Source organism: Amblyomma americanum, chromosome 10, assembly GCF_052857255.1.
Source record: "Amblyomma americanum isolate KBUSLIRL-KWMA chromosome 10, ASM5285725v1, whole genome shotgun sequence".
In the NCBI taxonomy this organism is placed as follows: Eukaryota; Metazoa; Arthropoda; class Arachnida; order Ixodida; family Ixodidae; genus Amblyomma; species Amblyomma americanum.
Window position 1 is genome coordinate 99,011,545 of NC_135506.1, and position 15,845 is coordinate 99,027,389.

The 15,845-nt window shown below is 49.8% G+C and overlaps 1 protein-coding gene across 2 annotated transcripts in view; it reads right to left on the minus strand.

Moving 5' to 3' along the window:
• Positions 1–15,845, minus strand: part of Pxn (Peroxidasin) — a 57,557-nt gene that overhangs the window by 22,094 nt on the left and 19,618 nt on the right. For both annotated transcript variants that reach the window (XM_077642091.1, XM_077642090.1), the window contains 8 exons: positions 14,950–15,237; positions 11,035–11,151; positions 10,161–10,325; positions 7,322–7,588; positions 4,267–4,554; positions 3,034–3,267; positions 2,080–2,324; positions 125–430 (listed from right to left, as the gene is read on the minus strand). In XM_077642091.1, the coding sequence (XP_077498217.1) occupies positions 125–430; positions 2,080–2,324; positions 3,034–3,267; positions 4,267–4,554; positions 7,322–7,588; positions 10,161–10,325; positions 11,035–11,151; positions 14,950–15,237 (1,910 nt within the window). The remainder of the gene's footprint in view (positions 1–124; positions 431–2,079; positions 2,325–3,033; positions 3,268–4,266; positions 4,555–7,321; positions 7,589–10,160; positions 10,326–11,034; positions 11,152–14,949; positions 15,238–15,845) is intronic.

The window sequence follows — 15,845 nt, forward strand, 5'->3', positions numbered from 1 at the left end:
AACTGGCGACCCACCTCGCTGGGTATTAATTAGATTCCAGAATAAAGCTATTCGCAGTCACTGGCTCATAACGTTAGTTCTCGGCTCTTCTTTTTATGGTCTGCATCTTATTACTCGTATATACCTCGGAGTTCCTCTTGCAGTCGTTGGGCTGCCCGTCGTTGAAAGGCAGCAGGTACTTCCCGGAGGGCATGCGAGGCCCCACTCTCAAGAGGCCCCTGTCGCTGGTCAAGTTGCGCAGGTGGACCGCCTGCTTGGCCCGGCTGCCATATACGTTGGATGCGTCGATGAACGCCGTCAGCTGGTTGGTCTGCTCACGAGGCGCCAGCGCCCCGTAGAACACCGAAGTGCGGCCCGATCCACAGGCCGTGCTCGATCGGACGAACTCGATGCACCGGTGGCCCCGGACTCGACGGTCATCCGGAGGCACCTGTGTACGTGTTACGGTCGCGTGCTGTCAGCGTCGAAGGAAAAGGGAACAAAATATCTGCAAAGCAATCAATATCACTAAAATAATAGCGGCTTGGAAGGAAATGCAGGATGTATCCATTAACGACGTGGTCCTCGCACTACAGAAGAGGGCATCAAGTGCTGTAATGTTCGGTCTTTTTAATTTAGGCTCAAGTCGATTTGTTGATCCTGTTGGTACTGCTTCGATCGCATTTCGCTTGGCTCTGATAGTACGTCTTGTGTGCCCGCCTAACGCAGGTGGCGATGTCGTCATCATCAGCCTGACAACTCCTGCTGCGGGTTAAAGGCCTATCGCCCACCTGTCCTATAAACCCTGTCCTGTGACAGCTGCGGCCATCTTAACCCCGAAAACATTTTCATCTCATTCGGCCACCTCACTTTCTGTAGCCCCTGCTGCCCTTGCCTTCTCTTAGTACCCAGTCCGGTATACCTTTAACAACCATCGAGTATCTTGCCAAGATGTGCAGGGAAATAAAAATAGAAAGCCCAGCACGCAAACGTTTAAGCGATCCTGCAGAGTATGACAAGGGGCCATTTTTTCAACACACAATGTATTGTATGTTTGGCGCGTGAAAACCTAATTTGTACGTCATAAAATCTGTAGTAGTATGCAATTGGATATGGGCGCAAACGAGAAGTAGCTGAATGTTGGGGACAAAAGGTCGCCTTGACAACATCCGGTCGTTTGCCCAAACATTATGGGCTCAACATGAGAGGAACCTTGTCAAATGGCAGTTTTTACGCTTATGACACTCAATCTTGAAGCAGTTTTTTCTGCTTGATTTAAGAAAGCACCGTGGAGATCTCACAAACTAGGCTTCTGTCGGAGGTGAAGACCGTGGATAATAATAGTCCCACTCCTTACCACCGCAACAGGTCTTCATAGTAAAATCAAAAGATGCCCCTTTCGTGTTACGCCATGACAAACAGTGAAGTTCTAAAGCGCTTTCAAAGAAACCAGACATGAGGTATAGGCAGGAGAGGGTCCAAGATTAACACACTTTTTTTATGCTATCAGAAAAAAAGAAGCATTTTACTGCTACATGTGCATGTGTAAATGATGTCCTGTTGTAGCGCGTCGCCGTCGAAAGCTGGCTTAATCACGTGCTGAATAATGACGGTGTTATCCAAATGGGCCACGACACAAGTGTTTTCCATTTTTTTCACTGTCATCATGCCATTCGGGTGAGCTTGCCGTACGCTCGCAAGCTGATCTTGAATTTTGCGCTCCCAAGAGATAGAGAGGAATGTGGTACAGCTATGCAGTCACTTCTAACCACAAAAGAACACGAAAGTATTGATGTTGCTTCAGATAAGTAGTAATGAAATCAGGCTGACGAGAACGTCCTTCAAAAACGGCGGGCCAAAATCATGAGTACAAGCTTTTCATTACCCATGTCTTCTCTCCACTAAATAGGCCCAAAACTTTGCCGCGCATGGACGCGGCATTGTCAAGAGATACCGTTAATATGACGGGGCCATTACTGCATCAGTAGGGCACAGATTTTAAAACTCCTACCGAGGGTACTAAACAAAGGCTATGTCCCGATGATAATGGAGTGTAGAAGCCATTTGGTAAACGCCACAACTAGACTCAGAAAGGCTTACCTCGATGGGAAAACAAGGCATGACGTTGTCACACGAGTCTGCGCAGTCGACAGTGTCTATGAACCTCTCGTGGCTGATGGCCGGCATGGAGAAGTCCATGTCGTGGTCCAGGAACTGACCCCACTGCATCAGCATGTGCGAATGCTCCGAGTCTCCCTCTACGACCTCGGTGGAAACGAGGCCGGTCGACACGGAGCGAGCGAGGGGAAGACGGTGGCCATTGACGGGTTTCTCCGCCGTCCATCCTACGGAAGGAAACGGAAATTCGTTGCCACTGCGCCGGTCTAGGTGTGGCACTATGAGATGATGTTGTCCGCTGTGATAGATTTTAATGTTAGTGAACGCGCGCCCTGCATTTTTTTTGTCATAATCACCTTACCAATGGAACGACACCTGCACTTCAGCGTGTAGGAAAGTGACAACTTCCTTCCCTTTTTAGCCCGTTTTAAGAAATCGAAGCTGCTCAGTCATGGTACTGTCAACGCTTTATCCCTGAAATGATGAGATTAACTGTTTTGTTGGAGATAGAGTTTCCTGCGTGAGATTTATAGCAGAGTTGGCTGTGGATACTGCTTCAAGCACAGTAGAGAGGGCTATTGAGATCAAAAACATAAATAGCAAATTGCAGAAATACAATGTGAATGACTCTGCCACACGCAATCTGCCCTAAGGGGCTACTCCGTTATTCATTCTCTTCTCGTGCGGTCGCGGTTTTCTGAGGTAACCTATACCTGTACAGACCGCACACAATCTTATCTTTCTATAAGCACGCATTGCCAAGCTCGTACAGTGCGTCCAGCGTATTTTTCAGCTTTTTTACAAGCATTTGATTCTTCATAATTATTTATCGATGTAAGCAATGAAAGTCCGACTTGTATAAATGCAGGCTTCAACCTACCGGACAGTCATTAAAGACGACCCCAAGGTACCTGTGCAAAACAGCTTCCGGCTTACCTACGGGTGTATTGAATCCGTTCTCGTACTCTGCTGGAAGGAGCCTCTCGAATGGAGTGAGCGAGGCGCCCCACATGGGGTGCTGCAGATTGTTGCAGGTGCCGTCGTAGGTGCGGAACCGGCTGTGGAAGCACGTGTCCGAGCAGTCTGGTACCTGGCGGTGCTGAAGGCAGCCAGACTTCTCGGCCAGTAGGTCAAGGTACCCGGGGGACAGGAGGTTGTCTACTGAGGTGTCTGTGTATCACAGAAGAAAGTGAAACAGTCGGCCGCTAGTCAGACGCTGAAGTGGTAGACACTACGAGAGGACACGGGAAGCGGATTAGTGAGCGCACTTTCCTAGATGGCGTTGACAATGATAGCCTGACCGTTTTATGCAACACGTCCGTTAGCTTAAAGGCTTGCATCCATTGCGCCTTTGAGTTTCGCGAGTCATCAAATGCAACGTTTGAGTGGCGTCGCAATGAACAGCTCGGCCGCATGCGCTTGTACGGCCAGCATCATCAGCTCAGATACGTCCACTGCAGGACAAAAGTTTCAGGGAGCGACTTCAAATTAACTGCGCCCTGCGCTAACTGCGGCCACATATCCTCGTAGCCTTCCTAATCTTGAGTAGTGTTAGCTGCTTGGCTAGTTTGTATAGGACGGAACTCAACATTGTGTTCCGTCCTTGTTTTAGTTCTTCTACCCTTCTTTGGCCGCTTGCCGTTGGGCTTGAGAACAATGAACTTCCTAATCTCATTCGTCCACCTGACTCTCTGCCGCATTCTACTATTTCTGCCTTGCCCTAAAATCCGCTCCGTTATGCTAACGGACCACTGATCATGTTCACTCCGCATTACATGTCCTGAGCACGTGCTGCGTCTCCTTTCCGAGTTCAGCTAAGATATTCCCTCACCCATGTTCCCTAATCCTGCTCATTATTGCTGCGTTCGACAGTTTCCACCATAAACACCCAAGTTCGGAAGTACGGAGTTAATCCTATTAATCTCCAAAAGCGCTGTATGGGGCCTCAGGTGCGACCATACCAATCCATCGAGCCTTCTACTTGCCACATCCGATTCCGAGCCGCCCCAAGTTGTTTACTTCACTTGACGTTCACCTCACTGGAGCAAGCGACAGTTGTGTACACGTTCTCAGCGCACTAAACAATTCTCGGAAAAATTGGATTGTAAAGAATGAAAAAAAGAAAAATCTCCAAACGCTTCTTCATCACCGAGCCATATGCCTTCTTACCCGAGATGTTGAAATGCATGCCGGCGGCGACCTGTTCCTGGATGATGTTGAGCGCCCTCTCAAACACCTCGGCAGCCCTGGCCGAGCGCTGAGCTTCCGAATCCGGGTAGCGGAAAATACGGAGCAGGTGTGCGTGCCTGTGGCGACCACCCACGGTGCTCCTCTTGTTGTTTAGCAGGTCCTCGAGAGTGCTGTTCACTGCCCGGTCCACCGACTGCTCGGCCTCGTGCAGCGCCGACAGCACATACCGGTCGCCCGGGTGGATGCTGTTGTCCACCACCCCATCATCTGAAATACGCCCAAAAGGAAGACCATCGCTCTCTTTTATATTCACTGAAAGATGGTGTGGCATGGTATTGTGTGGTACGGTATGGTATAATAGTGTTTTGTATGGTATGCTATTAAGAGGGTTTCAAACTGGGCTAGTTGATAGTTAACATGTTCTTACATAACTGGGCTTTTGAAATGACTTAGAACAACACAGGAGCAACAAAAACACTGGGGCGCAAACTGTCAACTGAAGTTTATTGCGGTGTGCACCCATATATCAGCTTTACAAGTCAGAAACAAAAATCACGAAAAACACAGTTAATGCAGCAACTTTGCTATCATATCAACAAGCATTTGTACAAGCAGATAAGTTTCCCTTTGTTATTACTTTTCCAAGAATTTCTTTTCTTGATTGTCTGTTTTCTTGTGTTGTTTCAAGTCATTTCAAAAGCGCAATTATGTATAACCATGGTATGGTATGGTATGGTATGGAATAGTATCGTACGGAACGATGTGTGCCACTTAATAGACACCTTTAGCATACCATGTACCGTGTTGCCGTGAGGGTTACCGGAGTACCCCAAGCCGGCGCACCATCACTGCGCATGCGCACGTCGCCTTGAGGGCGCCAGATGGCGCCTGGTGGCGCCAGCAGCTCTGGCGGTGGGCGGGCTCCGGCACTCCGGTAAGGGCCGTTGTACGATCGTTTCGGAGCGCCTTCCGCCACGTCCGCTTCGCGAGCGGGCCTGGCGGATCCGCCTCGTTCTGCGAACGGATGGAAAGTTGGTCAACTTCAACTTTCCGGCGGACGAGCGCATCCGGCCGGGGACCGGATTGCAGCTATTGGCTGCTTTTCCCGGGACGTCAGTGACGTCCGAGCCCCTCCTCCCGCCGCCTCGGTTCTGCCCTGCCAGGGCAAGATGGCCATCCGTCGACTGAACTGGGGAGCGCGGCCTGGGCAGTGGCAGCGATGTCGCGAAGCGTGTTATATTGGCCGCATCTTGATATTACCAGTGTTCAGAGCGACTGCAAACTTCGCCGCGTTCAGCAGTGGCGAGCGATAGTTCAACTAGTTGAATTCTGTAATCATCTACGTTGACGGAGTTGACAGAGCGCCTCTTCAAACTGATGCAAGACCTGTGCAGTGGCGGTGTCACGAAGTGTTTATTTCGAGCTGTTTGTGGTTTTTGCATGCGTTTGTAATTCCTGCTGCGGCTCTGCAGACCGATGCAAGACCTGTGCAGTGCAATGGAGGTGTCACGAAGTGTTTATTTCGAGCTTCAACACGCACACCATGACGATGCCGAAGCGCAGCCTACTAGGCCTAGGTGCAGGTCGCCGAGGAACGGAAAAAAGTACCACGTGACCACGAAAAGAGGTTATTATTTGGGGGGGGGGGTGGCGCTAGTACGGGAAGTAGTTAGGGAAGGGGGGGGAAACGCAGTGTGGAGGGATATCGGGGTTTGGAGAGGGGGGCAGGAAAGGAGGCAAGGGAGAAGGTAGTTGGGCGCATACCGATCTGTCCCTTGGGATGCGGGAGCCCGTTTCGGCGCGTGGAGCGATGCTGGCGGTGCGCTCGCGCCGGCTAGGTTGCCATCAGCCGGAGAAGGCTATTGGACAGACGGATATGCCGGGCGCGCCTATCGGCATGCTGGGACCATCCGCCTCGCTCGCAAGCGCCAAAGTGATCGTACAACACCTTTCCGCCTCACGTCCGCCTGGCGGCCGAAAACTGGCGGACCGCTCGCGAAGCGGATGTGGCGGAAGGCGCTCCGAAACGATCGTACAACGGCCCTAAAGGTAACGAGGAACACGGTTTAACTATATATTTAACTGTCTAATATGTGTCACAATACAGTGAGGCTTAGTTATGAAGGCATCAGGACAGCAGAACAGAGCACGCGAGAAATCCGCAGCGAAAGAACTCTAATACCTAAGGCAGCAACCTTTTTTATATGCACATGACATCACCTTGACTTCAGAAATAAAGCGAACTTCTACTTAAGACCGAACAGAATATGCCAGATCACGGTATACTGTGCCAGGCACAAGTACTGCGACTATACAGCCGCGGCCAGAACATTACGGATCACGCTTCCACGGTCAAACTCCTCTAATGCCTTGCCTTTCGGTAATTAAAAGGTACTTTATGCGTACAAAAGCAAATGCCGCTGAGGCGCTGGCATATAAGACACTGAATCATTTATAATGTCTTTACAAAATGCATGATTAAACTTAAAAAGCTGAAGTGTGCTCCATAACATTGTGGCCGAGCCTGTACATATATCTTACTTTAAACTAGTAAGCCGGAAAAGGGCTGACGTAGAAGGCACCCCGAATGTAGCAAAAGAACGTAAATATGATGTCAGTGCTTTCAAAATATTAAAGAAAAATTCAACACAACGACCCTCCCTAGTTGTTTTAGGCCACATCCTAAAAGACTGCTTTAAAATTTACGGCGCAGCTACTGCTGTTTTGCGTCACTGCACCAATACGCAGACTCCTGAATTTAGTCACTATTGAAATGCGTGCTCTATCATTAGAGACAATGTTGACGAACTGGTCTTATTTTACAGTCATCCATTTTGTCACTGATGCCACCACTGTCCCTTGCCTAATATGCCAATATTTACATTCCTGTTTTGTCATTATTGCAGGCTTCCTGCTGCGTGATGCGATGCAATATACACTGCAAGTATATGCCTGCCCATAGGCTGGCGAACTAGGCATGTGGCGGCAGGAGGACAAGTTGCGGTTGCATGCAGTAGCGACCAAAGCAGCGTACCTCTGACGAGTATGTAGAAAGGTGCCGCAGCCTGTCCCATCTCGTTCTCGGCGACGCATTCGTAGTGGCCTTCGTCGCGTTGTTCGAGGCGCTTCACACGTAGTCCGTCGGGCCCCGCGCTGACCCGTCCATTGAGCACCAGGGGGCGCCCGTCTTTGCGCCAGGACAGCGTAGGTGCCGGGTGGCCCTCGGCCATGCACAGCACCTCGACGCTGGAGCCGAGGTCTGCCTCCGTGTTGACCGGTGCGTTGACGAAGTGAGGCGCAGCTGTGTCCGCGTGGTGACAGACGTAAATGGTGTGCGGTTAATGATATGGCGGGATATAAATACTATACTCTCTTTAACGGAGCGATCGTTAGCAAAATTCTCATTATAGCGAATTAGCTGTAATTCTACTCACGAGTTTCCGCGCAAAGGTGTCAACTATCGCCCCTATACGCTACTCAAAGAAGTGTGAACGGTTTAGTTAATGGGGATTTTACGCCCCAAAGCGACGCCGCCGTGGCAGGGACACCGCAGTGAAGAGCTCCGGGAAAATTCGACCACCTGGGTTTCTTTAGCGCGCACTGACATCGCAGAGTACACGGGCCTCTAGAATTTTGTCTCCGTCGAAATTCGACTTCTGCGGCCGGGGTCGAACCCGAGTTTTTCGGGTCAGCAGCCGAGCAGCATAAGCACTGAGCCATCGCGGCGGCTAAAGAACTGTGAACGGAAGAAAAACAAAAAAGAAGGCGCTGTGGCTGAAGTGGCTTTTATCCGAGGGTCGAGCAGACTATCAAATAAATGCGGTTCTGCACTCATTGGACAATGTGCTCTATAGCGCCAACATCGGGAATGAGTGCCGGCGGCGAACACCGGTTCTTTAAGGTGAAAAAAAAAATATGCGGCAAACGGACATTGCACTAAAATTTCTTGATGAAGACTCTAAACGAAAGCACCGGGGCACTACGACCTCTTCCCCGCCACCCTGCAACCACCCTCCAATGGTTGCCAATAAATAAGCCCTTGCGAACAAGAAAATAGGCTTGTTAGAATAGACGTGGCTCTATTAGCAATCGCGGGAATGCATTTCTGCAGAAGTAGAACTGTAAAACAAAGGTTGAAACTATTTATTAAATGCCTTAATGAAAAAGTAAATAACTGCAAACTAGTTTCTATTATTACCATATTCGCTCTGCACAGACCCTGATATAAGTATCACGGCCGTGACACCCGAAGTCTGATTTGTCGCACTAACGACTAATGCTGCGGCAGTGTAAAAAATCTAGCTGTCTGACACATAAAAAAATTGCTGATGGCCTGGCCCTGGTAGGCCAGGATATACGTAGCGAAAGCGCGGCGACTTCTGGATCGGGAGAGTTAATATATGAAACCCATGCATCCACTATATGCACCTTTATTCATGATGAAACCCTGACGTTTCTTTTGGGCACTATTTCCATGCAATAAACAAAAAAAGGCCGTCATGGCGGAGTGGTGGCGTCTCCTCCTCAAACGCCAATGACCCTGGTTCGATTCCCAGCCTCGACACAGGTTTTTTTATTCAGTTAGTGTGCGGGGGTTTCAGCGGCTCCCATTGATAGCGCCACCGAATACGTTGGTTAGCGGTTAAGCGCGGAACGACGGGCAAGGGCGGCTCCGCGGCGAGGCGCGCGGTGTGACGTCATGCCAGATGGCGCGGCGAGCGCGCGGTGTCCGCCATCTGCACCCGTTGCTAGGCAACTGCTCTTTGCCTTCTCCTCAGGAGTGCCACAGCGAAATCTCAAGTTCGTGGCCAATGTAGGTTTTGCTACAAAATGCAGTAGTCTCAGAAGCTAAGTTCGGTCTCCATGTTTGATGCCGGTACGGCGCTCTGGACTAGTAGGGGATCCATTTATACGTACGGACGGCCATCACTTTTCTAGTGAGCTCGAGCGGCGCACTTGGTTGTACATTTATGGCAATCGCTGCTGCCTTGAGTGTCCGATTTAGCTTTTAAAGGCATAAAAAGTTAAATATACTGTACAGGAATGCGCATGCGCGATAAGGTGTTTCGAATCACAGACAATACGAAAATGACGCAAGATCACTTACAGGGTCCCGGGGGCCCTGTAGGCCCCCAGGGCCCAGTCTTTTTCCCCGGGGGTCCCCCAACTTGTAGGTTGGAAAATAAAGTAGATTTGAAGGTGCTCCGTTCGAACGCTGTAGATAAATGTGGATGTCTGTTGAGACGTCTATGCAGTTCGTAAGAGAGCCTGTTATTTTTTCATTGGCAGGCACAACGGGAGCAAAAGGCGACAGGTACAACTGTTCTTAGTATCAACTGCGACACACGACACGCGGTTTGAGCTCTGTTCTCGACGCACTGTGGGCCCAGTGAAGTTTATATTTCAAGCGCTTGGCTGTCCAAAGAAATAAAAAAAATATACTTTACACTTATTTATATCGCATACACTGAATCGCCGATGCACTGGAGGGGGGAGTGGGCTACAAGAAGCAACATACAACATAAAGGCGGCAAAATATTAAGTAATAAAATACGAAGTTAGAATAGACAGCGTCACATGTCAAAAAGCGAGAATAAAAAAGATGAATATAGCCGCAATAAAACAAAAACGCGAGGTAAGTAGGCAGGTTGGGCAGGTGCGTTGTTTGAAGGCGCACAGATATACTATAAAGTGGACACCTCAGCTGCTTCACTCTAGAGGCGTTGCAACTCATCCTGAGCGCGGTAGTACATTAATATTACCTGCATGCTAATACAATCACCCCCCCCCCCCCCCACTACAATAGCGCAGAAAAAGCGCCTCAGTGGGCCGAATACGATTGCAGTTTCCCTCTTTTCCCGTAGCTCACTCACTCTTGGAGTTGACGGCTAGGTCTGCGTGAGCTTCGGCGTATCCAACGGCGTTCTCAGCGTGGCACGTGTAGACTCCCTGCGCTTGCCTGGGCACCTCCTGGAGTCTCAGCACCTTGCCGCTGTGAAGGATTCTCACGCTGTCCCCGTCGGCCACGATCCGTTGACCTATGATGCGTAAGAGCACATGAAAGCGTCTTGATCCTTCAATAATTTCTCGATTTTTTGTGAGAGGCCGCACTTTCAGTGCACTTGAAACAGCTCGGGGTACTCAAAACGTCTGTTTACAAGACATGGTCAGTAGAGCGAACGATTTCGTGCTAACAGCGAAAGCAACGCAGCCTGAATTTAAACCAGCCGCCGAACATTAGGGGAATTAACCTGCCTCTGTTGCTGCTCGATGGCCTCTGCAAGGCACAGTTCACTCGTCAATGCCGCACCACCAAGGTCAGCTAGAATGCGTGTGGCTGCGATCGAGCTGTTATCGGCTCATCGCTGTCGCCTTACTGAATACACATACGCTTGAGCTCGATACCTGCACATACCAGCGAGTGACTAGACGTCCGCGAGAAAGCGGTGTCAATGCTCCTTATTTTGAAGGCACTTGGTTATGCTTTTCGAGACCTGACTTTGATGTTGCTGTTGAATGATCTTGCAAAACCGCTCTGATCAGCTTGATGACATGATGCGACGATCCAAACCCATCCCATAACATCTTCTGACAGAACTCCTACAGTAAACCGCCCCCCGCCCCCCGGACGTTATGGCTGGTTTTTTTCAAACGTCGCTCTCACCTACGCCTCTGACGCTGACTATGATTTGCCTCAAATTCTAAAGCGCGTAAAACGGAGTGGTTAGCGTCACGTGGGCACCATACCATCCTTGTACCATGACAAATCCGGCGCAGGCGATCCTGCACCGCTGCAGATGAACTCCACGTCCTCGCCTTCGAGAACATCTTGCTCCCGTGGTTTCTCCAGGAAGTACGGAGGCTCTGAAAATGGCGTAAGAACCACCATTATTGAGGCATCTACAATGAGCTGTAGAGTCGCCAGCTTTATGAAAGGGAACGGGCGAGCGCGTGGCAGGTAGTCTCGAACCCTACTTGTGGCGACACACAGCGGCTAGTTTTCGCAACGTGGTGGAAAAGGTCCTGCTCCCTCGCCTGTTTCTGGCTCGCACCTTTCTTTCCACTTTGTTTCTCAAAGCGGCCACCGCGTATCGCCACAAGTAGGGTTAGAGATTATCTGCCTGACGCTCACGCGTTCCCTTTTATAAACCTTACTACTGTACGTGTGGCATAAGGGCTCATTCACACTTGAGAGTCGCAGAGGTCGCGCGGCCAGCAGTCGCCTGCGACTACACCGCAGTTCGACAACACCGATCTTCACACTTCCAAGGGCGACCTGCGGGTGGCCTTCTCGTTCAATTCTCGTTTGAAATGAGAACTCTTGGGAATGAAGTCATTCGCGCGCTTTCGAGAGTTTCGTCTGCGTTGGCCGCGTCTCGTGCGCTCGCGATTGGCCCTCGAAAGGGCTCTGTCCCTCGATATTAGCAATATATGCGACGACCTAAGCGAAGAGGAAAATATAGCGGCAATGTGCACCGCAGCCGTACAAGAGGCCTGCCAGCCAGCCTGGATGCCGGCCGCTAGCGTCAGAAAAATGCGCTAGTGTGTTGTTTGTTCGCGTTCATACCATGCTCTGGGTAGTCGAAATTCAAAAATAAATAAGTTTTGAGGGTCGTTGGCCAATACAGAACTGCTGGATACAAGCAAATTTCTTCTCATAGACGCTTTGCTGCTGTTGCCCTAAGCGGCTCGATTGCCTGGCGTATGTTTTCTCCGCTGCTGAAGGTGTCGCGGAAATCGAGCATAATTTTATATTATCATGAGACGGGGTTCACAATAAAGCCCTGACGAAACCAGCATCTTGGGTACAGCGCTGGTCAGTTCCGAAACGCCCTCAGCTGCGGCATCGATGTGAAACCGGCTAGGCTTAGCGAAGACTACGGCAGCCAAGGAGCAGATAGCGCAGTTCGTCGCTCGGCGCACCCGCGAGCGTCGTCGTTGCCGAAAGCTTGACTCGCTCGCTGATTGGTTCAGCGATTTGCGACTCGCAGTCGCGGGGCTGCAAAATTGAGCAGCGAGCGACTGGCCCGCGACTGTCTCTTTTCGACCAACGCTACCGTTTGCGACTGTCGCTTTTCGACTAAAACAGTCGCGCGACCTCTGCGACTATTAAGTGTGAATTAGCCCTAAGACGCTTCGGGACGTGATTGGAGCCGCTGCCCCGTCGCTCCCATAGTGTCGTCACGCTCATCATGCTCTAAAACGGAACATGGGCAGAGCTGTGCATTGGGAACACTGCTCATGCGGAGTAGGGAGATTTTTCTTCAACTACAAACTTTCTGTAAAACATGTATAGCATTCTTCTCTGGTAGTACGGCGGCGCTTGGGTGGATGCTAATGTGTGGCTTCTCCCTTATGTTATATCCACTCCAAAGCGAGGATTCCTCCAAATACACTTGAATAATAACTTGCCCCATCACACAGCAAAATAAATCTCATAATAATTACCAGTGGACTGTACCCGCGAAGATTTGCCGAATATATCCTGGCATGAGGTAAACATGTTTCTTGAATTTCTGAGTAGCGCTTCGCTGATTCCTGAGCCCGATAGTTTAAATTTAATTGTCTTCACATCTGTATTTTATTGTTTAACAATTTGTTAAGTGACAGCTGTTACGGAACTGTTCCTTTTGGTTCAGTGTCGTAGTGATATTATTCGGCGTAACCAGAGGGTATTAACCACCGGGAAGGAGGAGCGTAAGGAAAAAGAAGGGTATGCTAAGAGAGGAGGAATGCGCAATCTTAAGGTGGCTGCCACGGGAAATCACTCGGAGAGCGGTTACCATACAAGAGGAGGAGGGTAACCTTGGAAGGAGGAGAGAAGGGTGAGAATGAAGCAATGCGTAACAGAACGAGGGTTACATGGAAGGTTACGGATGAGGATTCCTGGGAGTAGAGGGTATGGTGAGAGTAGGGGAATGCGCGACCGGTGGTTGACACGGGAACCACCCGGAGGATGGTTACCGTCGAAAGAGGAGGAGAGGGGTTACCATGGAAAGAAAGATTGGCAAGAGCGGTGGAATGGTGAACCGGAAGGTGAGAGGGTGGTTCCCGTGGAGGGAGGAGGGTATGGGGAGAGCGCAGGAATGCGTAACCGGAAGGTGGTTCATGTGGTAACCGTTGCAAAGAACCACAGTAAAAACTAATATCCACGCTCAATGATATGAAAGGCATAGATAAACATGCAGTGGTAGGTTAAGCAAAACAAGTAACAAATAAAAACATAGATATCAAATAATATCGCTGCAAGAGTGACGCAAAGTGTGACTCTGCTGACCGCAAAATTTCAGTGCAGGGAAAGTTGCCGTTCGTGGAGTAGAAGAATAATAAAAAGTTATTGCCAGATGGAAATGGAGTTTTTGGTATAGCATGCGTTTGTCTTGAACTGTATGCGGACGAGAGTGAGCAAAATGACGACAAAGAAAGGACGTTATTATAGTGCCACTTAGATTAAATAAGAACCAAAGTTAGCTGAAAATTTTCTTTGAATTTCTCTCCAAGTTCTCTATAGCAACTGTATGTGACAGCAGGCTGCACTGTTCAGCGCACCAATAAACGCCGTTATGTAGCAGTTAACAGGACCAGTACAATGAGTCAACGTTCAGCCAGCCATTGAAAAAAATTAAAGTGCTCGCTCACCCACGTGTACACAACTGATGACAAAATTTTACTGTGGTGCGCACGGGAGGTAGTCAGGTTAATTTTACTATTCACTCAGCAATAAAAGAAACCTAACAAGAGTGTTTGCTATATTAGAATCTGAGCGAAAGTATGGATTTGTGCTACGTAGAAGACGACGTTGAGCAGGCAGTGCCGCGGGACGGTTTATGCAGGCGACGCTCTCCAATGCACAGCGCGAGATCGTGGTGCAGTTTAATACGAGGCGTGTTGGCTGCGGTCTCCTAGTGGTCTCGGTGAGCGGCCCTTGAATGAGATATGTTCGCGCAGCGGCGAGTTCGACTCCCGGTCACCGATATTGATTCAATTTGTTTTTATCTTTTTCATGGTTTCACCTCCACCTCAGCTGAAGGTGAAAACTAAGCACCTGGCGACGAAGCGCGAGGTCCCGTAGTAAAGCTTTCGCTTAAATAAAAAAAAAGATGGCACCAAGGTACAATCCGGTAGACGATGTGATGACGGGTATGTTTGGGAGCACAATACGAGTGTGTGCGTGTGTGCGTGTGTGTGTGTGTGAAACTTCAATGTTGGTGATGCGTCCCCATTTAACAATTGATCATAGTTTTCCAGACATGAAACATTCGCCTCCGTGCTCAAGCATGGCTCATCTATACGCGACCCTAATCTCAAGTGTCTCACTGTATGATTGTCGATCATGACGGGCCTCTGCTGCGCATCTTGCGCAGCAAGGCAGCCTCATTGCCTGCATCCTAAAGGCCTATGACAAAGACATTTACCTGAAGGCCTTTAACCTAAAGGCATTTGACCTAAAGACCACAAAGGCATTTACCCTGTTACCTTGAAAGCCTTCACCCAGGTGTAGGCTTGCAGGTGTACACACCTGGCAGGCTGCCCACAACCCGGTGGGCTGGAGGGCCGCCTGTGACACAGCAGGCTTCAGGGACGTTAAGTAGGTATGCCCCATATCGGAAAATTCGCCTAGTAGTGCTATACCGCACTTAAAGGCTCTGCATCTGCACTAACGTTGCACGTCCAGCTTGAAGGAGGCGCTGTCTTCTCCGAGGGGAGAAGTGGCCGTGCAGCGGTAGGTGCCGGAGTCGCTGGTGTCAGTGGCCGAGATCAACAGCATGCCCGCCGTACGGGACACGTGGTAGCGGGCATGCTGCAGCACCGGCACACCGTCGCGCGTCCACGTTACGATGGGTGTGGGCCGCCCCGTGGCCTGGCAACGCAGCGTCACGCTCCGGCCAGCAGTGACGGCTACGTCAGAAGGCTTCACCACCAGCCGCGGCTCGTCGCCACCTGCGCGATCTAAAGAAGAAAGGACTTTGATGTGCCTCTTCCTACTCCATGAACAATACGTTTTGAACGGTCACTATATTTGGCTCCTTTTATGTCTTCGCCAGCTGCCAGTGATAAAAAAGTTAGAACTCGGACTACCTGGACTGACTGCTGCCATTTGTAAACTGTCAAGTCTTAAGCAACGTTTCAGCTAGTGCTGTGGCACAGAGCACAGAAAAAGAACCTGAATTTTAGTTTATTATTGTGTCAGCCCTCCGTACCACACTCTCCAGTAGTGCTTCGGGGTGTTTAGAATTGAATGAATAAACATGTAAATAAACATCAGCCTCTAACTAAACCGTGTGTCAAAGAAAGAAATATGTACAGAAGTTTTCATGCATGCGCCAAATTTCTGGTCTGGTGGATTTTTGCCAAGGTTATTTGCCCGTAATCCCCAAAATATTACTCGTTCTCACGAATATCCTCATGAAAATTTAACCTCCAGCTACGAAACAGACACCGACATCATCGAGATCACGTAAGAACGGCCTGCGGGCCAGCAGTATAGTTCCCTGACGACCACTGCATCGCGCAATGGAGAACCGAATATACGCGCGTGAATACTTTCTTCTACTTCG